The sequence below is a fragment of the Urocitellus parryii genome, chromosome X, assembly GCF_045843805.1.
Source record: "Urocitellus parryii isolate mUroPar1 chromosome X, mUroPar1.hap1, whole genome shotgun sequence".
In the NCBI taxonomy this organism is placed as follows: Eukaryota; Metazoa; Chordata; class Mammalia; order Rodentia; family Sciuridae; genus Urocitellus; species Urocitellus parryii.
In genome coordinates, this window is record NC_135547.1 from 80,655,989 (window position 1) to 80,679,612 (window position 23,624).

The 23,624-nt window shown below is 38.3% G+C and overlaps 1 protein-coding gene across 1 annotated transcript in view; it reads right to left on the reverse strand.

Moving 5' to 3' along the window:
- Positions 1 to 6,716: 6,716 nt before the first annotated feature.
- Magt1 (magnesium transporter 1) overlaps positions 6,717 to 23,624 on the reverse strand; it is a 39,085-nt gene continuing 22,177 nt past the window's right edge. Inside the window, exons 4-10 of the mRNA XM_026405578.2 lie at positions 21,448 to 21,588; positions 20,718 to 20,858; positions 20,131 to 20,220; positions 19,388 to 19,451; positions 15,971 to 16,045; positions 12,830 to 12,920; positions 6,717 to 10,285 (exon numbers count right to left, since the gene is read on the reverse strand). Of these exons, the coding sequence (XP_026261363.1) occupies positions 10,270 to 10,285; positions 12,830 to 12,920; positions 15,971 to 16,045; positions 19,388 to 19,451; positions 20,131 to 20,220; positions 20,718 to 20,858; positions 21,448 to 21,588 (618 nt within the window). The 3' untranslated portion in view covers positions 6,717 to 10,269. The remainder of the gene's footprint in view (positions 10,286 to 12,829; positions 12,921 to 15,970; positions 16,046 to 19,387; positions 19,452 to 20,130; positions 20,221 to 20,717; positions 20,859 to 21,447; positions 21,589 to 23,624) is intronic.

A 23,624-nucleotide genomic window follows, 5' to 3' on the forward strand; every position in this document is an offset into this window, starting at 1 on the left:
AAGAACACTAGGTGAATGGAAGAATGTATGTGCTAATTGTCCTGGGACCTCAAGCCAGGATCCCAATGCAATTCTAATCCCAAGAGGGGAGAGCAAAGCGGATGGGAGAATGTGCCTGAGTCACTGGCTTCAATGAAAGAAAAGTGGCACAGGACTAATCACACACACCCTGAGGTAAGAAGTGGGTTTATTGTCAGGAGCCTGACAAGGCTGCTCTGCAAAAAGAGAGGGACAGCAGCAGCAAGGAAGGAGAGCAGGGATTGTGATTGGACCAGAATATGGAGGGGATTTTTGAGATGGATGTGAACGGGCTTGTGGAGTGAAGCAATAGAAGGACTTGAAACGTCCCATTCAGTAGGGTCCACCTCAGAAGGGAGTAATGGGAAGGCACTGGTAGTTGAAATAGGGGATGGTCCTAAGGTAAGGGTGAGGACCAGGGGAGCGGCAGGCAAGACTGGATGGAAGCATATATGAGGAGAAAAGGAAAGTGTAGCCCCCAACTTTGTAAGGATGTCCTTTCCCATAAGGGGAACAGGGCACTGTGGAATGACCAAAAAGTAGTGGGTAAAAATTAGAGAGCCAAAAGTGCAAACAAGGCTAGGTGTCTGTAAGGGTTGGTAGTAGGCCCCCAGAACTCCTTGAGGACTGAATATGTAGCCCCGGTGTCTAGAAAGGAGACAGGTCTACCTGAAATATGCAGAGTTACCCTGGGTTCCTGTGGAAAGAAGGTCGTGGTCAGATGATGGGAACCTGGGCTGCATCAGTCCTCTACAGCCAGTCCTAAGAGTTGGAAAGGGGAACCAGAAGGGCTGGATGGCTGGAGGCACTATGGGATCAGGGACAGTCAACAGTCCAGTGTCCCTCCTGATGGCATTTAGGACAAGGGCCCAGAGGCTTGAGAAGCTTGGGACATGACCCAATGACCCATCTGACTACATTTAAAACAGGGTTTGGGCAGTCCCAGTGGAACCAGGGACAGATGCTGAGTCCAACAGATGGCTTGAGTGAGCATTTGATATTTCTGCTTCTGGGCCTTCTCATCTCTTTCATTATAAACTTTAAAGGCCTCTCTCAGAACCTCAGCTTGGGGAGTTAGGGGCTCCCTTTTGAGGCACCTTAGTTTGGCCTTAATATTGGAGAAACTCTGTGAGAAAAAGTAGGTCATTAGTAGTTGTCTCCCATCTAGAGTCTCAGGGTCCAGATTAGTATATTGTTTTTCTTTAAATCTTTTATTTTTTAAAGAGAGAGAGATGAGAAAGAGAGAGAGAGAGAGAGAGAGAGAGAGAGAGAGAGAATTTTAATATTTATTTTTTAGTTCTCGGCAGACACAACATCTTTGTTTGTATGTGGTGCTGAGGATCGAACCCGGGCCGCACGCATGCCAGGCGAGCGCGCTATCGATTGAGCCACATCCCCAGCCCCCGGATTAGTATATTGTAATAAAGCCTTGGTTAGGTGATCTAAAAATGATGAAGGGTTTTTGTTTTTATCTCAGATGACTTCCTGGAGCTTTTCATAGTTGATAGCCTTATGAGCTGCCTTTCTAAGTCCTGCCATGAGGCAAGTAATGAATTGGTTTCTACTAGTTACTCTTCCAGGTGAATTATAATCCCAGTTGGAGTTTTGATCAGGAACCTCTTCAGTGCCAATCGAATGGGCAGGGGAGGTCTGATGTACCTCATCAACATAATTTCTAGCTTGTTCCCAAACTCGCCTGTGCTCCTTGTGCAGGAGGGTGTTAGACAAGATCATATGGACATTGTGGAAGGTCAAATCATATGATTGAGTCAGATATTGAAACTCTGACATATGTGGTGGGGCTTGAAGTATAGAACCCAATCTGCTTTTCTATCTGTGAAAGATCTGACAAAGAGAAAAGTCACATGAACCCAGATTACACCATCTACCCCAGCTACCTCACTTAGAGGATACAGACAGGGCAGTGGCAGCCCGTGAGTGTGTGACAGGAGGAGAGAAGGGTGGAGGGGCCAAAGGGACAGTTGCTGTGGTGGCTTCATCAGAAAGAGAATTGTGGCATGGCGGGAGCTCATCTGCTGGGTTGAAGGAGGAGGAGTCCTGGGTAGGATTTTCTGACCCTTTGGAAGCAGGTGTAGGGGAGATGAGAGCTAAGAGGACTTGTGCAGTACAGCAAGAGTTGCAGAGAGAGGGCTGAGAACGTATGAACATATGATATCTCTTTCCATTTTCCTGAGTGCTCACAATAGTTGAAAAGATCCCTGATAATATTGGGATCTAGAGTGCAGTTAAGTGGCCATTTAGAGTCCAAAGGATATTGAGGCCAGATCTGATTGCACAAATGGATAAGTTTTGGGGGTTTAGGTCCTGGGTAAGAGAGACTCTAGGTTAGCCAGGAGGCAGCCTAGAGGACTATGGGAGGGAATGGATGAGGAGCCATTCTGATGAGATTTAGGAGGTGAGATTAGAGGTGGGGCATCCCCCAGTCTCTAGAATCACCCAGTTGAGAGGATGGTTACATTCAGGGGGTCATCACCACCACTTTGTAAGCATAGGGAGGTAGGGCCCTTAGAGGCACTTAGGCACCCAGATAGGACTATATAGGGGTAGAGGCCATAGAGATTAACCCAAGGCCGAGAGGTAGTCTCACCAGGAACAACTCCCAATCACACTCGGTGGTTTTTCTCAAAATCCAGGACCCCCCCCCTCCAAAAAAAATCACTTACTTAAAGATTTGGTCGGTAGTAGAGATCAGCTGTAGCTGTGAAAGCTATGGCTGGGGGTTCTCTTGATCACACAGTAACCCTGGGAGTGCAGGACAATCAACAGTCACTTCCTGGGACCCATAGGTCTTTTAGGTTGACTGGAGACAGGGGTCTTACCTGAAAAGTCTGGTGGTAGGTGAAGAGAGGGAATTTGGCAGAATGGAGGCCTGGTCCCACAATGAATTCTGATTGTGGCCCAAGGATGCTCAGTGACCCTCGAAGAGGGGAGCAGGCACACCGGGGAACCCAATTCCCGGTTTCAGCACCAATGAAAGGAAAGTGAGGAACGGAGAGATGGGTGAGTGAGAAATGAAAGGTCGAGACCAGGCAGAGATACACACAATTAAAAGGCCATCTCTCCATAGATGGAGAGAGACAAAACATGCTTGGGGTTTGGAACTTTTATGGGGCAGGCTCAGGGATTAGAGCTGGGCAAGTCCTAATATAATAGGTTAATGGTGGGGTTGGTATGAGGGAGTGGTGAGCCTTTCTCAGAAATGCCCTTGGGCGGGAAAGCAAAAGTTTTCTTAAAATGGTGGCCATCATTTAAGATGGCCATCCAGATGCTAAGCAAAGACCTTACACTTAGTTTGGTAAATTTATTTATTTATTTTATATCTTATTTTGTTTCTATGTGGTGCTGAGAATCGAACCCAGTGCCTCACGCATGCTAGGTGAGCATACTACCACTTGAGCCACATCCCCAGCCCCAGTAAATTTATTTTTATTTTTAAAGGAACCTCTATACTCTTTTCCATAGCTACTGTACCATTTTACATTCCCATCAACAGTGCACAAAGATTTCAAAATTTCCATATCCTTTCCATCTTTGTTTTGTTAAAATTTCTGTTCTCTTTTTTTAATAAATGTTTCAATTGTAGGTGGACACAATACCTTTATTTTTTGTTTTGTTTTGTTTTTATGTGATGCTGAGGTTGGATCTCAGTGCCTCACACATGCTAGACAAGCACTCTACCACTGAGCTACAACGCCAGCCCATTACTTTGTTTTTTTAAAATACTATTTTATTATTGAGACAGGGTCTTGCTAAGTGGCTGAGACTGGCCTTAAGTTTGCAATCCTCCTGCCTTAGCCTCCTCAGTTGCTGGGATTACAGGCACGTGTGACACTATGCCTGGTTTGTTTTTCTGATAGTAACTACCTTAAAAAGTGAGATGGTATCTCAGGATTTTGATTTGTTTTTATGGTGCTGGGGATTGAACCCATGGCCTTATGCATACAAGGCAAGCACTCTACCAAATTAGCTATATCCCAGCCCTTAGGGTTTTGATTTGTATTTCCCTTATGGTTAGTGATGGGCACTCATTTATTTATCCCCCCCCCCCGCCGCCTTTTTTTTTTTTTTTTTTTGGTACCAGTGATTGAGCTCAGATGTACTTAACCACTGAGCTACACCCCCAGCCCTTTTTATTTATTTTATGTAATTTAAATATTTATTTTGGTACTGAGGGGTGCTACCACTAAAATACATCCTCAGCCCTTTTTATTTTGAGACAGGGTCTCACTAAGTTGCTGAGGGCCTTGCTAAATTGCTGAACTTTGCCTTGAACTTTTGAGATACTCCTATCTCAGCCTTCCATGATGCTGGGCTTACAGGGGTGTCATGGTGCCGACCCCAGTCCTTTAATTTTTTTTTTTTAATTTTGAGACAGGGTCTTGCTAAGTTGCTGAGCCTCAAACTTGCTGTCCTCTTGCCTCAGTCTCCTGAAACACTGGGTTTATAAGCATGCGCCACCATACCAGGCTGGCCTTTCTATTTTTTGTGTGTGGGGAGGTTACTGAGAATCAAACCCAGAGGTGCTTTACCATTGAGCTAAATCCCTAGTCCTTTTTAATTTTGAGGCAAGTTCTTGCTAAATTGCTGAGGCTGGCCTTGAATTTATGACCCTCCTGCCTCAGCCTACCTAGTCACTGGGATGACAGCGGTGTGCCATTATACCTTTTGTATTCTTTTTTGGGGTACTGGGGATTGAACTCAGGGGCCCTCCACCACTGAGCCACATCCCTAACCCTATTTTGTATTTTATCAGAGACAGGGTCTTACTGAGTTGATTAGAGCCTTGCTAAATTGCTGAGGCTGGCTTTGAACTCTGGATCCTCCTTCCTCTGCCTCCCAAGCCACTGGGATTAGAGATGTGCACCATTGCACCTGGCCTGGCATTCATATTTTTAATTCTCTAATTATGTGCAGGAATATTTGAGAACATTGACTTTAAGGGATGTACAAACACGAAATTCTGGAGTAATCTGAAGGCCATATTTTTGGCTGGGGATACTGGGGATTGAGCCCAGAAGTGCTTTACCACTAAGCCACATCCCCAGCCCTTTTAATTTTTTTTTTAAATTTTGAGACAGGGTCTCACTAAATTGCTTAGGACATTGCTAAATTGCTGCTGCTGGTCTTGGAAATTCTACCTCAGCCTCTGGAGTCCCTGGGATTACAGGAACGTGCCTCCGTGCCCTATTGTTCTTGATTCGCCTTCAGAAATGCCTGGCTCTCTAGGGAAATGTCTCTTTTTTTTTGTAGTACTGGGGATAAAACCCAGGAGTGCTCCACCACTGAGCTACAACTTCAGTCCCTTTTAATTTATTTGAGACAGGGTCAAATTATTGAGGCTAGTCTTGAACTTATGATCTTCCTACTTCAGCCTCCAGAGTTCCTGGGATCACAGGCCTGTGCCACTTTGCACAGTGATGGTATCCCCAGCCATTTTTTTTAATGTGCTGGGGAGAAAACCTCATGCACTCTACCACTGAGTGACATACTCAACCATTTTCGTTTTTTTATTTTGACACAGGATCTCCCTAAAATTGCCCAGGATGACCTCAAATTTGAGATCCTTCCTCAGGTGTGGTGGAGCACGCCTGTAATTCCAGTATATTGGGAGGCTGAGGCTGGAGGATCATGAGTTCAAAGCTAGCCTCAGCAATTTAGGAAGACTGTTTCAAAATAAAAAAGGGCTGGAGATGTTGCTTAGTGGTAACATCTTAGTGGAAGCATCCCAGGGTTCAATCCATGGTACCAAAAAAACCCAAATTGAGATCCTCCTGTCTCAGCCTCCAGAGTTTCTGGGAGGAATTACAGGCTTCTGTCGGCACACCCAGCTTGCATCTTTCATTATGACTCTTCTTCAGGCAATCTAGATGTCAGGAAGCAATCAAAGTGGACTAAGGTTTTCAAACTTCCAGGGAATAATTTGCACCTGAAGTGAAATGCAAACTATAGGGAATTTATAGCAAAATGGGAAACCTTTAGTCATTTCCTTTAAATATCCCTTAGTAAGATGCTTTTTCTAAAGCAGGTTTTCTTCAGCAGTGAAAATAAAGGGACTGGGCTGGAGCAGTAGCTCAGTGGCAGAGCACTTGCTTTGCATGTAGGAGGCACTGAGTTCAATCCTTAGCACCACATAAAAATGAAACAAATAAAATATTCTGTCCATCTAACTAAAACAAATGAAAACTGGGCAAAACCCATTTAAACCAAGACCTAATATTAAATATATTGATTCTAAGTGTATTCTTTTCTCTCTCTTTTTTTTTTTGATCCTAAGGATTGAACCCAGGGGTGCTCAACTACTGAGCCACATTCCCAGCCCTTTTTTATATTTTAGAGACAGGGTCTCACTGAGTTTCTAAGTGCCTCATTAAATTGCTGAGGCTGGCTTTGAACTCGAAATCCTCCTGCCTCAGCCTCTGGAGCCACTGGGATTAAAGCATGCGTCACAGTGCCTGGCCAAAGTGTATTCTTAAAAGAAAATTTCAATGCATATTATTAACTGATTTGTAGTTATAATGATCTCCATTGGCATTTCACAGCTTTTTCAGAAGTCTCACTACAGAGCATCCTATATTTCAACTGATTTAATTCAACACCAAATTGGGTATCACATTGTATCTTTCAAATTTAAACACATTTTTAAATAGTTTACAAAATAGAACAATAGAGCAGGAAAGTACACAGAAATGATTTATTCCAACACATTTCTTAGGATAAAGAAATACATCCAGAAGTTCAAGTGACTTGCCTATGGTCATAGAACTAGACAGAGATAGAACAAAGACTAAAAGTCAGATCTGTTTATTTCTTTTGGTGTTTCTACTCCACATTTGCAAATATATTCTTGTCCAGTCTCATATAACTTGATAATCTGCAAGGGGAACACTTTCAAATCCTTTTTTTTTTTTTTTTGCTATCCAAAGAGAATTATCTAGTCAAGGAGTGGTGTCCATGGACAGGGACAAAAAGTAAATCATGTATCGAAAACAACCATTTGTCTACTCATCTTGGATGTTTTTACTAATCTATTGAGTCATATTATAAAGGCCCATGTATGCATTCCTAGAATGTATCTCAGTTGAAATATTTAAGGAAATTGTGCTATCAAATGCACTATCACCAAGGAGAATAAAATTCTAAGTTAATTGTAATTTCAAAATGGAATATTCTAATTTTACAATTATTCTTTAGAGTTTTATTTTATTTGGGGACAGATGATTAAACCCTAGGACATTCTACCATTGAACTATATTCCTAGTCCTGTTTTATCTTTTTGAGACAGGATCTCATTAAATTGCTGAGGCTGGCCTCCAACTTGCAATCTTCCTGCCTCAGCCCCCAGGGTCAGTTTGTGCCACCATGACTGGCTTCCTTTAGTGTTTAAATTGATCCCTCTTTAGCCAGTAATCAAAAACTCAAAATTTAGATTGTAAGACTTTATTGATATGGTAAAAAAGTAAACAGCCAGACATTTCGTTATTTTTGCCACTATAATGTGTCATTTTAATTTTTTTTTACGAGTAAAGTAACAGAATTTATCTTTGAAACACAGAGAATGGAGTTCCTACAAGGGAGGGGTCCCAAGAGGGTTGCCCATGTGTCATTTTAATACTATTTTTAAAATGAATAACAAATTATATTTAAACCATTACTAGAAAAATTAAGAGTCTACTTAAGGCACTTCAGATGAAAGCTAATTTCAAAATTTCCACAAAAGGAACACTACTTTAAGTGTAGCAAATCTGCTTTCCACATATTTTAGACAGAATGCTTTCTCCTTAGAGGAGAATGTGCTCTTAAAGGGAGACAAAAGAAATACAAAAAAACTGTCATTATTTCAATGACCATGGCAAATTATCTGGAGCAATAGATTATATGGCAGTAGTATTCCCCTGGTCAATCCGTGAAAATTAGGGCAACTTCATACAAGTCTCATAAGAATCACAGCATAAATTTATTTGGCCTGAGACAAGTACAAGAATAGCAGATAAGGAATCCAGAACCACCAATTTACAGGGGAGTAATTAACTAAAAAGTGTTTCCATTAAAGAGTATGGGGGGGGATCATCAGTATCCTCCCGCACTCATCAAATCTACTAACAAAATAAAAACAAAAACTCACATGAAGCCTTTCTTCAGAGGCAATTATAGCCATCTCCTTTCATGAGACTCTGTAAGTCTTTGTGTGTGTGGCGAGAGGTGGGTGAGGGTAACAGGGATTGAACCCAGGGGTGCTTTACCACTGAGCTACATCTGCAGCCCTTTTTTTTTTTTTTTTTTGAGATAGGGTCTCACTAGGTTGTCCAGGCTAGCTTCAAACTTGCAAACATCCTGCATCAGCTTCTCCAGATGCTGAGACTAGAGGCATGAGTCACTGTGCTCAGCCTGTTATATAAGACTTTTAGACCATGTTAGATTGTAAATAGCAGGAGGCAACCACTCTATCTTCTTCTTCTTCTTTTTTTTTTTTAAATTAGGGATTGAACTCAGGGGCACTCAACCACCAAGCCACAACCCCAGCCCTATTTTGTATTTTATTTAGAGACAGGGTCTCACTGAGTTGCTTAGCGCCTCGCTATTGCTGAGGCTGGCTTTGAACTTGGCAATACTCCTGTCTCAGCCTCCTGAGCTGCTGGGATTACAGGCGTGTGCCACCGTTCCTGGCTCACAGTATCTTCTTAATGTAATACTGCCACGATTTTGTTAAAATTACAATTCTTAAACTTTCATAATAGTGGAATTTTAGGTTATTCTTCATAAGTATGGGGGGTTATAGTTAGATATATAATGATAGTTACAAAAATATAACTTACAGAAATTTAGTTAGCACATATGATTATTTCTACTATAGAAAAAAAAGACAAAATTCAAACAAAACCCTTCAAACTAGGAAGCTGTACGCTGTTGTTGTTTTACATTTTTTTTTTTTTTTTGAGATGGGGACTCACTATCTTGTCCAGGCTGACCTTGAATGTTTAGACTCAAATAATCTTCCCACCTCAGCCTCAGACTGGGACAGGCACATGCTACCATGCTAGCTTTGTTTATTTAAAGGAGGAGAATAAAGGCTAAAATAATAACAAAACCAGAACAGCTCTCACAAAACAATTTCTATATACAGGCAACAATTCAATATTTCATAATTTTCTTTTCCCATTCTAAGGGAGCCCTTTTTCTAAATACAACTGGGCCTATTTTTCTATTAGGTAAAAATGAAATAAATGGACAATTTCTAACCTACAAAAACATTTTAGACCATGTTATAAATTACACAGATTTTTATCACTAAACTATATTGTTATTAGAGATGGACCAGCTTACATAAAACTAGGGAGATAAAATGAATCTTAAATCCTTCCAAATACAAGGTAGTTAACACCATACTCATATAGAAATCACAATCCTGTATTTAGAGATACTTTTTAATGTCTACAGCTGTCAAGAAGCATAGGTAACATTGTATTTCAGTAGGAAAGATGCGAGGAAGACTGGTCTTTCTAAAAGCTAGACCTGTATGCTGAAGAATCGTGTTGCATTTTCACTACACCATGTAGCACATACCATTTCTTTTATATATATACATATTTTTTTCAGTTGTCAATGGACCTTCATTTTATTTACTTATATGCAGTGCTGAGAATTGAACTCAGTGCCTCACACATGCTAGGTAAGCACTCTACCACTGAGCCACCATCCCAGCCCCATACACATGATTTCTTGACCCAGAAATAAGTGTTGGTAAAATATACACATCCATGCAAATATGGAAAAGCTAAGAATGGCTTCCTGATGCAGATTATCTTTAACAGGCCTCTGTGGGAATACCTGGTCCCAACTTTCATTCCCCATCTTTGAATAAGAGAATATAAAATCAGATGACCAAAAGTAACCAAAAGCAACTAAAGTAGTTTTGAGCTTTCTTCTAATTAAATGAAGTAGTAGTTTTAAAATTTTTATAATGTAATTAATTCTACAAAATTAAAAATTCCACAAAATTCACTTGGAAGAAAAGGTTAAAAGGAGAATAATTTCCAAATACTTCATGATTTTGACAAGAAATTGATTGTTAAGGCACTACACATCTTCTTTGGTTAAATGATTAACTATTTAAATCACTTGAAAACAAGAGGTAATACAGAATACACAAGTTGCATTCTTCTTTTCAAACACACACATTTCTTATTTTTCAATTTCCATTACTGCAGTGTTTACATATCTCTGGAATCCTTCTCAACTCATCAGAAAGCTGAAACAAAAACATATACCAATCTATTAGTCTCTGAAAGAAAAAAAAAACTTTACTTCTAACAAATATACAATATGTTGATTTTAGCAGATCAAAGAACATTTTGGGAATTGTATCTGAGTACCAATTACAAAAAGTGAGAAAAAATGAGAGATCAGGTAGTCTTATGACAAAAGAAAATAGATATAACCTCAAGTTCTTCTATTCAGGAGATCCTCAAAAGAAACAATAATTAATAGTTGAAGTAACCTCAGTAATCAAATACTTACCAATTGTTAGATGTCTCAGCAAAATCACCCTTGCATCTGAATTAGTTTTCTCCAAAGGAGAAGTCATTTAAGCGCGAGCACACGCACACACACACACACACACACACACACAAGAATAAGCATAAATTTAGAAGATTATAAGTCAAGAATTGAGGTTTTAGGAGTTTTCTGGTTTAAAAATTAAATAAGTTCACAAAAAAGCTGTGCACAAAGGTACATGCCTGTAAATTCAGCTACTCAGAAGGTTGACACAGGAGACTACAAGTTTGGGGCCAACCTGAGCAAATCAGTGAGACACCGTCTCAAAATGAAAAAGAAAAAATTAAAGAGCTGAAGTTATAGCTCAGTGGTAGAGAACCCCTGGGCTCAATCCCCAGTATTGTAAAAGAAAAAAAAATCGCACAAAAAAGAAAAATATAAGATTAATTGATGTTGTACAATGATCAAAAGCTAACAATGCTACAATATAAGTCAACTAGGATTTTTTCAAAATTAGGTTTAACATTTGGAGTTTAAAAAACCAAATATATGTGAAGAGTAGATGGAGGTGTAGCTCAGTCCATAGAGCGCTTGCCTACCATGTAAGAAGCTATGATTTGATCCCCAACACCACCGCAGCCCACACAGAGGAACAAATTTGCATCTCGAAGGATGAATTCATATACTTTTAGTGTTCATAATCTTTTATAAAATAGATAATAGATTTTAAGAAATATAAATTTCATTAACTGGGCTGGGGATGTGGCTCAGCGGTAGCGCGCTCGCCTGGCATGCGTGCGGCCCGGGTTCAATCCTCAGCACCACATACCAACAAAGATGTTGTGTCCGCCGAGAACTAAAAAAAATAAATATTAAAAATTCTCTCTCTCTCTCTCCTCTCTCACTCTCTCTTTAAAAAAAAATTAAAAAAAAAATAAATTTCATTAACTGACACTCTGATTATAAAAATAACTCACAGCATGCCCCATTATGTAGGTAATATTTCTCTTGCCTATTAATGTAGTGAAATCAAGAACATGCAACCAGAACAATTTTCTCCCTGAGCCTTAGGGATCTCTAGCAACATCTCAAACTGATTAGGACTTTTTTTCTTTTTATAGAGAAAGTGTCTTGCTATGTTGCCCAGGTTGGCCCCAAATTCTGGGGCTCAAGTGATTATCCTGCCTTAACCCCCACAGTAGCTTGGTCTACAGGCTTGAGCAACTGGGTCCAGCTTGAACAGACCTTCCTAAACACTCTTATACTCTCAACAAACTAACTTCTTTTTTTTTGGTACCAGGGATTAAACTCAGGGGCAATTGACCACTGAGCCACATCCCCAGCCCCATTTTGTATATTTAGAGATAGGGTCTCACTGAGCTGCTTAGTACCAAGCATTTGCTGAGGCTGGCTTTGAACTCATGATCCTCCTGCCTCAGCTTCCCAAGCCACTGGGATTACAGGTGTGCGCCACCACACCTGGCTCAATAGACTAGCTTCTAATCAATAACCATTTGAATTAGCCTTGAAAAGAAGTGAGGAGCAGTTTTTAAAATCATTAAAAGAATTTCTTTCTGAAAAAGAAACAAAACAAACACAATATGCAGAGAAGGAACTATATAAATACATATGGTCTAAAAGGTTTAATTATTTCATGTTATATAGATTTTTTAGATTAAATTAGATGATATAAGAGCAATCCTAAAAAGTGTTCCTGAAAAATCACATACTGCCGGGCACGGTGGCACAGCCTATAATCCTGCAGCTGGAGAGGCTGAGACAGGAGGATTTCAAGTACAAAGCCAGGTTCAGCAACTGTGAGGCACTAAGCAACTCAGTGAAACCCTGTCTCCAAATAAAACACAAAATATGGCTAAGGATGTGGCTCAGTGATCCAGTGCCCCTGAGGTACAAAAAAACAAAACAAAAACAAAAAACAAAAACAAAACCACATACTAATATTGTCCATTATACCATAATTATTTAAAATTAACTTTTTTGGTAGTTGTAGATGGACAGAATGCCTTTATTTTATTTGTTTATTTTTATGTGCCTCACACATGATAGGCAAGTGCTCTACCACTGAGCTACAGCTCCAGCCCTTAAAATTAACTTTTATATGAACATATCTAAATTAAAACTATCTTTCCTTTAGAAGCCATGTATTTTCAACAGCCATACAAGCGCGTGCGCGCGCGCTCGCGTGCACACACACACAAATAAAATAAAGCAACATCAACTCTAGTTATTGTTAAATATAGGTAATTACTATGTAAATCCAGAGTAAGAATCATACCTGTATGGATATCCATGATATTTAGATCTGAAAATAGACAACATCCAACTGAAGAATAACACAACAAGTCCAATACCAGCCATACACATTACTACAAAAAAACAAGAGTAAAATGGTCAGGATAAACATCATAAATAACCAGGTCATAAATCTTAGCCACACTTCCAAAGTAAAATGGGCTATAATTTCCTAAGAACTTTCTAAGTTTTCATGCCCATTTTTTTGTATTGGGGACTGGTCCCAGGGCACTCTACCACTGAACTACATCCCCAGACGTTTTAGTTGTTTTTTTTTTTTTTTTTAACAGGGTATTGCCAGGATTGTGAGGCTGGCCTGGAATGTGCAATCCTTCTGCCTTAGCCTCTCAAGTAGCTTGGACTACAGGCATGCACCACCATGCCTGTTGACAATTAAATTTTAAAAATTTCTTTCTTTCTTTCTTTCTTTTTTTTTGTACTGGGGATTGAACTCAGGGGCACTCAATCACTGAGCCACATCCCCAGTCCTATTTTGTAATTTATTTAGAGACAGGGTCTCACTGAGTTGCTCAGTGCCTCGCCATTGCTGAGGCTGGCTTTGAACTCCTGATCCTCCTGCCTCAGCCTCCTGAGTCAATGGTATTACAGACAATTAACTTTTTAATCATAAAAGAAAACTGCTGGGCTGGGCATGTGGCTCATTTGAAGAATGCTTGCCTAGCAAGCATGAGAACCTGGGTTCAATCACTGCTACTACAAAAAAAAAAAAAGATGGATATGTATATTTCATTGTAAATTACACTGTTAGCAACTTTCTGCAAGAAATGACCATGTGTGAATATTCGAATGCATAAAATGTCCACACAAACCAGCCAGGTATAGTGACTTGGGAGGCTGACAAGTGGCAAAGGACAAAAAGATAATTTACAAATGGGAAAACACAAATGAATAAATATTTAAGAAAATATTCAACTTCATAATAATCTAAGTACAAAACAATACAACATTTCCTCCTTATCTGATTAGCAAGTGTGTGTATATATATGTGTGTGTGTATTTTAATGAGATAAACTAATGCTGATAAGATTGTAGTGAAACTTTATTTATTTTGGTACTGGGAATACAGGTGTGCACCACCATGCCTGGCTCCTGCCGTGAAATATTCTTAAATGCCATTAGTAAAAATGTAAATTATTACTCCAGTATGGTGGCTCTTGTGCTTGTAATCCCAGTGACTCAGGAGGCTGAGACAGGAGGATCGCAAATTCAAAGTCAGCCTCAACAACCTGGCTAGGCCCTAAGCAATTTTGTGAGACCTTGCTTGAAATAAAAATTCAAAAGTTCTGGGGGAGCTAGGGTTGTGGCTCAAGTGGTAGAGTGCTTGTCCAGCACATGTGAGGCACTGGGTTCGATCCTCAGCACCACATAAAAATAAAATAAAGATATTATATCCACCTAAAACTAAAAAATAAATATAGAAAAGTTCTGGGGATGTGGCTCAGTAGTTAAGTATCTCTGAGTTCAACTCCTGGTACCAAAATAAATAGTATGAAATGAAGATGAAACATGTACCATGATCATTACTTTTATTACAATAAAAGAAAAAAAATCCTAAACATTTCATAAAATCAGAATAGTTAGGTTATAAAATTGAGTACAAATTGAAGATTATTTATAGGAAAATATTTATTAATGATCTAATTCCAGTTTAAAAAGTATTGTGTCCAACTATAGCTAATTTGTTTTAAAAAGTGGGTACAAGATTCAGAATTTAACACATAGTCATTGTCAGTCATAGTTGAGCTTTTTTTTTTTTAATTTTGTTTTTGGTACTGGGGATTAAACCCAAGAGTGCTTTACCACTGAGCTGCATTCCCAGTCCTAAATTGCTGAGCCTGGATTTGAACTTGTGATTATGGGTATGTGCCACCATGCCCTGCACTTAAGTTTATTTTTAAGTTTAATGCTTGCCCAATAAATATTTGAAAAGATATTCTTTTTTTTTTTTTGCACCAGGGATTAATTCAAGGGCACTTAACCACTGAGCCACATCCCCAGCCCTCTTTTGTATTTAATTTAGAGACAGGGTGTCACTGAGTTGCTTAGTGCCTTTGCTAAATTGCAGAGGCTGGTTTTGAACTTGAGATCCTCCTGCCTCAGTCTCACAAGTGGCTGGGATTATAGGTGTGCCATTGCACCTGGCCAGATACTCTTTTAATTAAATAAGATGATTCAAAAGTTCATATGGAAAAAGAAATAAGCAAGAATATTCAGGACAAAGCAAAGAGAAGGTTAGTTGATCCAGATCATTCTATATGTCAGAATACCTACTTTTCCATGCTACAACTTTCAGAGAATTATTTGTAGAAAAGTAAGCTTTTACCTCATTTTTTTGAGGGGGGTACCAGGGATTGAACTCAGTGGCGCCACATCCCCAGCCCTATTTTGTATTTTATTTAGAGACAGAGTCTCACTGAGTTGCTTAGTGCCTTGTTTTTGCTGAGGCTGGCTTTGAACTCGTGATCCTCCTGTCTCAGCCTCCGGAGCTGTTGGAATTATAGGCATGCGCCACCATGCCCAGCATAATTTGTTTCTAACTTACGTTCCTTCCACATTGAGATAAAACAATCAGATCTAACCAGATAAAATATTAATAGCAATGACTTTTAAACAGTATAGTGAAATTCTAAAACAAAATTATCTATTACCAAGGTGTTTTATTGGGGCCCTTGATGCCACATAGCTCAATCTGGTCCATATTTATTTTCAAATTTTGCATGTAAAACATATAACTTGGGGGCTGGAGATGTAGCTCTGTGGTATAGCACCTGCCCAGCATGTGTGAGTTTCTCAGTTCTATCATAGCATAGTCTATGTATATTACACACACACACACACACACACACACACACACACACACACACAGTTTTAAAAATAGTTTTATAAGTCAAAGGAAATATATCAATATTAGTATAAGGGTTTTTTTTTAGTGGTGAATAATGGGTAAAATTTCCCCAGATGTTTCATAATGTTTTTCCACATAGACTTTACTGAGCATACATTACTTTTATAACAGTAAAGGACTAAGGGGACAAGTGATTAATTGATAATTCTTTTCTGTATTAAATGCAGAAGTGTTACATCGTGACATATGATGACTTACTCTTTCGCTTTCCAATATCCATGTCAGAGGTAGCAGCTTCACATAAAAGCACCATCCCTAAAGTAACCCCACCATCTTAAAAAAAAACTGTTAAAGGAACAATTCATAGGTACAAAGAAATACTACGTTACTATTCTAAGTTTCTCATGAAGAAAATAAAAATAAACAAATATAAAAGCTTCAACTCTTAATTATAATCAAATAAGTAAATTTGTGTACAGTGTGACACTCAAAATGAAAATATAATACAAAATTAAAATTGGAAAATTAATTCATTTGTGGAAAAGAAAATTGATATTTTAAAACAAACATCCTGTCTACAACATATGAAATACGAGTTTTTCTGAAATTATACTTTGAAATAATGTGCCTGGACATTCGGCTATTGCCCCAAATCCATATACATTTTTTTGGTAGTAGGAATTGAACCCAGGTGTGCTTTGTCACTGAGCTTCATCCACAGCCCTTGCATGCACCACTGTACTTGGTATCCATATACATTTTAAAATACTAGTCATTTTCAATATTTACACCTCCCCAAAAAAAACAAATGTGAAATATGCACAATTCAGAGAGAATACTAACACATTTTTATTTAGAAAATAATTTCTCCTAAATTTCAACAATTAACTTTTAAAGTACAAATTATTACTAAGATACCCAATTTAGTCCTAATAAAAAATGAAAATCCCACATGTGACATGACCTTATTTTTATTGAGCTTAATAATAGAAGCAACATAAATATAAAATGGAACCACCCATGCAATAGGTAACACATTCCATGACTATTTTTTAAAATATTTTTTAGTTGTCAATGGACCTTTATTTTATTTATTTGTATGTGGTGCTGAGAATTGAGCCCAGTACCTCATGCATGCTAGGCAAGTGTGCTACCACTGAACCACCACTCCAGCCCACATCCCATGACTAGTAGAAAAGAGAAATTCACCCTGTGGTTTAATGAATATCAATAGCAGTAAAGAAAATCCCCAAATTAATTATGCATACACTCATGCACATTGCATGCTACTTCATGTGAGTATAATTAAGCAGAAAGGAAAAAAAAATAAATGTTCAGATAAGGCTTTGAATTTATAATTGGCTCTATAATCTGATTATTCATCTCTTCATTACCATCTTGCACTCTCTCTTCAACAGCCTCAATAGTCTCTTGTTAGGGAATAATGCCTATTCGTCATGTTTTAGTTGCTCAGCCAAGTGTCTTCTCCAGCATTTTATTTTTTCTTTCTGAGGTTCTTTATATGCAGGTTGAAACAATGACTGATTATCTCTATAGGCTTTAGTTACCAGGCACTCTCTGATTAATGGGCTAAGACTTTTGGTTTTGGAAACTTGGAAGTGTTTGTCTTTGTATCCTGGCCTGAATGTTTTTTTTTTTTTTTTTTTTTTCAGTACTGGGGATTGAACCCAGTCAGGGTCTTGCTCATCCTAGGCAAGTGCTTTACCATTGAGCATCCCTAGCCCAAATGTATGCTGTTGCTGTGAATCAGCTTTTCATTTTTACTATGTACTCCCAAAGTCTGTGTGTGCTATTCTCAGCAGTAAAGAGCTGTTATGCACATCTATATTCACTGTTTAGTTTCATTTATTTATTCTTTTTTTTTTAAAGAGAGAGTGAGAGAGGAGAGAGAGAGAGAATTTTTAATATTTATTTTTTAGTTCTCGGCGGACACAACATCTTTGTTGGTATGTGGTGCTGAGGATCGAACCCGGGTCGCACGCATGCCAGGTGAGCGCGATACCGCTTGAGCCACATCCCCAGCCCTATTTATTCTTTTTATCATTTATTTTTAGTTATAGGTGGACACAATATCTTTATTTTATTTTTGATTTGGTGCTGAGAATCGAACCCAGTGCCTTACGCATGGTAGGCGAACGCTCTACCTCTGAGCCACAACCCCGGCCCCATCATTTATTTATTCTTTCAATTTTTACTAACACTGCCTACTATATGGCAGGCATTATTAATTGCTATCATTACAAAGTTGAACAAAATGTAGACCCTCACATCTGTTTTTAGATGTCAGAAAGCGAATATTAGTGTGGTTTCAAAAAATAAAAAGTCTGCTCTGCCATTCAAGAGGATAGAAGAAACCACACGTAAAGCAGCTGCAAAGTTCACAGGGAATATTTCTCCCTTGGATGTGGTGCAGCTGAAAACTGTCAAAATACCCCAGTCTTTGATTAACCACTGCTTTCTTATTAGAGAATACTGTTCTGTAAAATCATAAACTGTTTGGAGCTGGGGTTGTGGCTCAGTGTTAGAGCGCTCGCCTAGCATGCACGAGGCACTGGGTTCGATCCTCAGCACCACATAAATGTAAAATAAAGATATTGTGTCCACCTAAAACTAAAAAAATAAATATTAAAAAAAGCATAAACTGTTTTGAAATTATATAAGTATGAAACATCCCATACTTGCTGGAGGACCTGATTCACTCAAGTTTACAAGCACAATTTCTAAGTAGCCGCAATTTAGAAACAGAGGTATAGAGCTTCAAACAAGATTTTTTTTTTTTTTTGGTGGTAGTGCAGACTGAACTCAGGGCTTCATGCATGCTAGCCAATTACCCTACCATTGAGCTTCATCCCCAGCCCCAAACAAGCAGTTAAGATGAAAATCACACATTTATCTTAATTTTGTAGTTTCCTGGGAAACAGAACCATGGGCCTACTTAAAAGTTCAGACCTGATATTGATCCCTTTATTCTCAAGCTTGTTGTCCCTGCCTTTCTTTTTTTTTTTTTTTTTGGGTACCAGGGATTGCACTCAGGGGCACTTGACCAACTGAGCCACATTCCCAGCTCCATTTCATATTTTATTTAGAGACAGGGTCTCACTGAGTTGCTTAGCACCTCACTTTTTGCTGAAGCTGGTTTTGAACTCATGATTCTCCTGTTTCAGCCTCCTGAGCTGCTGGGATTACAGATGTGAGACACCATGCCCAGATTCCCCCCCCCCTTTTTTTTATTTGAGTGCTGGGGATTGAACTCAAGGTCTTGTTCATGCTAGGCAAGTGCTCTACCATTGAGTTACATCTCCAGCCCCTTATTTTGATTTTAGCCTAACAAAAAAATGCTTCATTTAAATTTCAGATAAATCCTTCCCTTCTTCCAAATCCGTATAACTCTTTGGTAAGAAGACATCTTTTGCTTCCTCGGCTCTGCAGTCTTCCTTGTTATCAATAAGCCAATAAATCTGGCTTTACCAGCAGATTTGTCACAGGTGGGCTTTGGCTAACTGGGATAATTAAGATGGATGACACAAATAATATGGTTTCCAAAGGATATTATGACCTGCATTAGGAAAGCAGCCCCAAACAAAGAGAAAACTAGATTATGAGAAAGTAGGCAAATCATAATGCAACAACAAAGACTTATTGTAAAAAGGATACTGAACAGAAGAACGATGTGTGTTTCAGCTACAAACTGGGCTTGGCTGCTTCCATGAATGTAATTCTGGTTCAAGGAGAAAAAATGGAATCTTTAAATATACATTAAATTCTAGCATCCTAACCTTAAATGGGCTATTTAAAATCCTATGAAATTATTAATTTCACTTGATGTATATATTTCGAGTCTATGACATTCATCAGTAAATAAATGACTTCTATAAAAGGCATTCTGTATTATTATCTATTTTTACATGTATGCATGGTATTGAGAATCAAACTTGATTTTCAGACAGGGTCTCACTAAGTTGTGGAGGCTGGCCTTGAACTTTTGATATTTTTGCCTCACCCTCCTAAATTGCTAGGATTACAAATGTGTGCCATGATCCCTGGCCTATTTGCCTTTTGATTGTACATGTGTTTGCAATAACAAAATACATAAAAAAAACTAGTATTCAAGTGTTCATAATGTAGACTTCATAAAGACATGTACCATGCTATTCTTAGTTATCAATATATCTGATATTTCTGAGCATACTGATTAAAAACAGTAGATGCTCAAGTGCTTGATTAATTATTCTATTTAGCTTAAGACTTGACTTTCATTAGTAGACAGCTTAGTGAAAAGGGCTCACCAGGTAGGATATGGAACTTCCCACTTTTAAGAGCATTGCATCATCTTATAGTGACTGAAGCTTGTTAATACAGAGAGATTGAAAAGTAAAGAAATCTGAGACTTCCCTTACCACATGTCCTGTGTGTGGATTCTTATGAGCATATGGTGGTCCTCTAATATGGTTCCACATTTGACCAGATGTCATAGCAAGCACAAAACACTAGGAGACAACAACAACAACAAAAAAAAACAATGAAATATTCATGGTCAAGGGGGTCCCACCTTGATTAGACTACTAGGTATAATAAAAAGTATATCTGTTCAAATAATACATGAAATAATTGTCAGATAAATAAAGGTTCATCAATGTCTAAAAAATTGTTTTTAAAAATTATAACCAAGCTGACAAATTTCAAAATTGAATATTGAAAAGACTTTTTAGAAGAATATTTTTTAAAGAGCTGCAAACTTTCAGAGATGACATTCTCATGTTTACGTTGAATAAAAAGTAGATACATTCCACTCTTTGAAGGTAGGGCCATCCTAATGAGACAATGGAGGAAATTCACTGATCATAAGGCAGAAAATAAAAATATACAAAATCATTTCCCTCAGGTAAGAAATAAATGAAATGCTTCTTATATAAATGAAAGCTAACCTAAAAATACATCATTAGGAGTTTTATCAAAATTATTTTTTCTTCTAAAATTCACTCACCAAAGCTGCAAAAGCCCATCCAGTTTTATTAAAGAGAAATTCCATATTGCTTCTTCGAAGATACACAAGTCCACCAATAACAGCCAAGAGCAATCCCAACATAAGGGGACCAGCATAATTTGGGGGTCTAATTACTCTAATCTAATGGAAAGGAGATAAAAACATTTTAAAGTATAAAATTTATTTACTAATTAAATAATAATGAAAAGAAAGTGTGGTTATTTTCAGAAAAATGTATTTTCCTTTATTCTAATCAAAACAATCTATACAGTATCTTAAAATGGGATGGAAGAAGTATAGTATTTTGTTTAGTCACAATATAACATCCAAATAAGAAGGATCAGACAAGTTCTGCTAGATAGCTCATAGACTTATGAAGCCCAAGAGAGTGGTTTCTATGTTGAATTCAATAGGGTAACAGAGCATGTTCTGTAATTTCAGGATGATTCTGTTAAATGCTACTCATGAAAGAAATCCCACACCACTTCAGTAATATTCGAACAAGACCAATTATAGCATCCCAGTAATAATAAAAGGGGACAATGGCAAAGTAACTGTCTTTTTTTATTGGTTCCTTTTAGTTATACATGACAGTAGAATCCATTTTGATATAATTATATAAGCATGGAATATATTATATTCTAATAAAGACCCCATTCTTGTGGATAGACACAATGGTAGGATTCACTGTGGTGGGCAAAGTAACTGTCTACAAGTTAGGGAAACTTACATTGACATCAGTTCTGTCTGCAATCCACCGGGCAATCTGTTCAGCCGAAAAGCCCCTCACCTGTAACTCATATGTATCACCCCGTTTGGGTTTCCCTTTTGCAGGAAAGTTGATGAAAGTTGGAGCTGAATTCATGTTTAGCTGAATAAAGAGTAGTTCATGGAAATATTAGTTACCAAACAAATAATCTTAATAGAACTAATGTTAAAAAAATAGGTATTTTAGGTTTAGACAGGTTAAGTGATTTAACTAAGAAAAAGGGTAGATGAGGATTCAAACACAGGCTGTGTGTGACCTTAACTATTATACTTTATTAATAAAATTTGGACTTCTAGTTAAAAAATGTACGTTACTCCATTATATTGGGAAACTTCGAATACAGAGATATTTTAATCTGTTCAGAGAGAATATGCAGAAATACATTCATGACCACTGAAATGGTCATATATAGCTGAAGAAGGTCCAAATAAAATACTTTCTCAATTTGAAGAAAATGAGATCAGGATAATGCTCAAAAATTGTAGTGAAACCAATACAAAATGGTAGCCATATGCTGAAATAGTCAATTCTAAGGAAGTTTCATAAATGTTTACTGATGAGCATCACATTTCACTACTCTCATCACGAGACCATATGCTTGAAAAGACAACACTGGAATTTCTAAGGGAAAAAAACAACAACCCATTATATCTTTCCTAACTTGATCACTATACTTGTGGGAAAGAGAAAGTCTGACTAAGCCCTGGGGACATATCCTAACTAACAGATGCAAGCCTTCAGATCCTCTCAATGGAGACTAATTCTAAAATAGAGACTGTTGTAAAAAACAATGATAGCTGGTCATGTTGGCACATGCTAATAATCCCAGTGACTTACAAAGTTGAGACAGGAGGATCACAAATTTGAGCCCAGCCTGGGCAATTTAGTAAGAACTTATTCAAAATAAAGAACAAAAATGAAAAGAAAAAAATGGTAAGGAGTGGGCTGGGGATATAGCTCAGTTGGTAGAGTGCTTGCCTCACATGTACAAGGCCCTGGGTTCAATCCCCAGAACCACCAAAAAAAAAAAAAAAAAAAAAAGGCAAGGAGTGTAGCTCAGTGGCAAAGTGCCTCTGGGTGGTTCAATCCACAGTACCACACACACACAAAAACCCCACAATTATAGCTTTAAAATATCAGTCAATAAGATAATAAAACTCTTTTGCTTTGGTTCTGTACTAACCCTTTATGTAATAACCTTCCCTCAATGGTTTTCTTTTTTGGTACCTGGGATTGAATCTAAGGGTGGTTAACCACTGAGGATGGCTGTGAACTTGTGATACTCCTGCCTCAGCCTCCTGAACTGCTGGGAATACATGCTTGCACCACCATGCTCCACTTTTTTTTTTCAATACTGGGTAGTAAACACAGGGACTCCCATATGCTAGGCAATTCTTTTGTTGTTGTTTGGTACTGGAGATTGAACCCAGGGGCTCTCTAACACTGAGTGGTATTGCCAGCCCCTTTTCTTATTTTGAAACACTCTTGAGGCTGGCCTCAAACTTCTGATCCTCCTGCATCAGCCTCCTGAGTCACTGGTTTTACAGACATGCACTAGATTGCCTGACCCCTTCTTGGTTTTTTAAAATTTTAATATGAGGCAGGACTTTGGTAAATTGACCAAGATGGTCTTAAACGTGCAATCCTCTTGCCTCAGTCTCCTGAGTAGCTGGGATAACATATGGGCACCACCACACTAGATTATAACAATAACCTTTTTAATATTTTTTGTAGCTGTACACAATAACTTTTATTTATTTTTATGTGGTGCTGAGGATCAAACCCAGGGCCTTGCATATGCGAGGCAAGCGCTCTACCACTGAGCCATAACCCCGGCCCCAACAATAACCTTTTTACAGTACATTTCTAGGGGCTGGGGATATGGCTCAAGCAGTAGCATGCTTGCCTGGCATGCGTGCGGCCCGGGTTCGATCCTCAGCACCACATACAAACAAAGATGTTGTGTCCACCGAAAACTAAAAAATAAATATTAAAAAATTCTCTCTCTTTCCTCTCTCACTCTGTCTTTAAAAAAAAAAAAACAGTACATTTCTAGGTTTTCCCCATAAGGCAAGAGGGTATACTGACTAGTGGATATAATTATTTTGGTCTCTTTGACTGCATAATATGGTGAATTA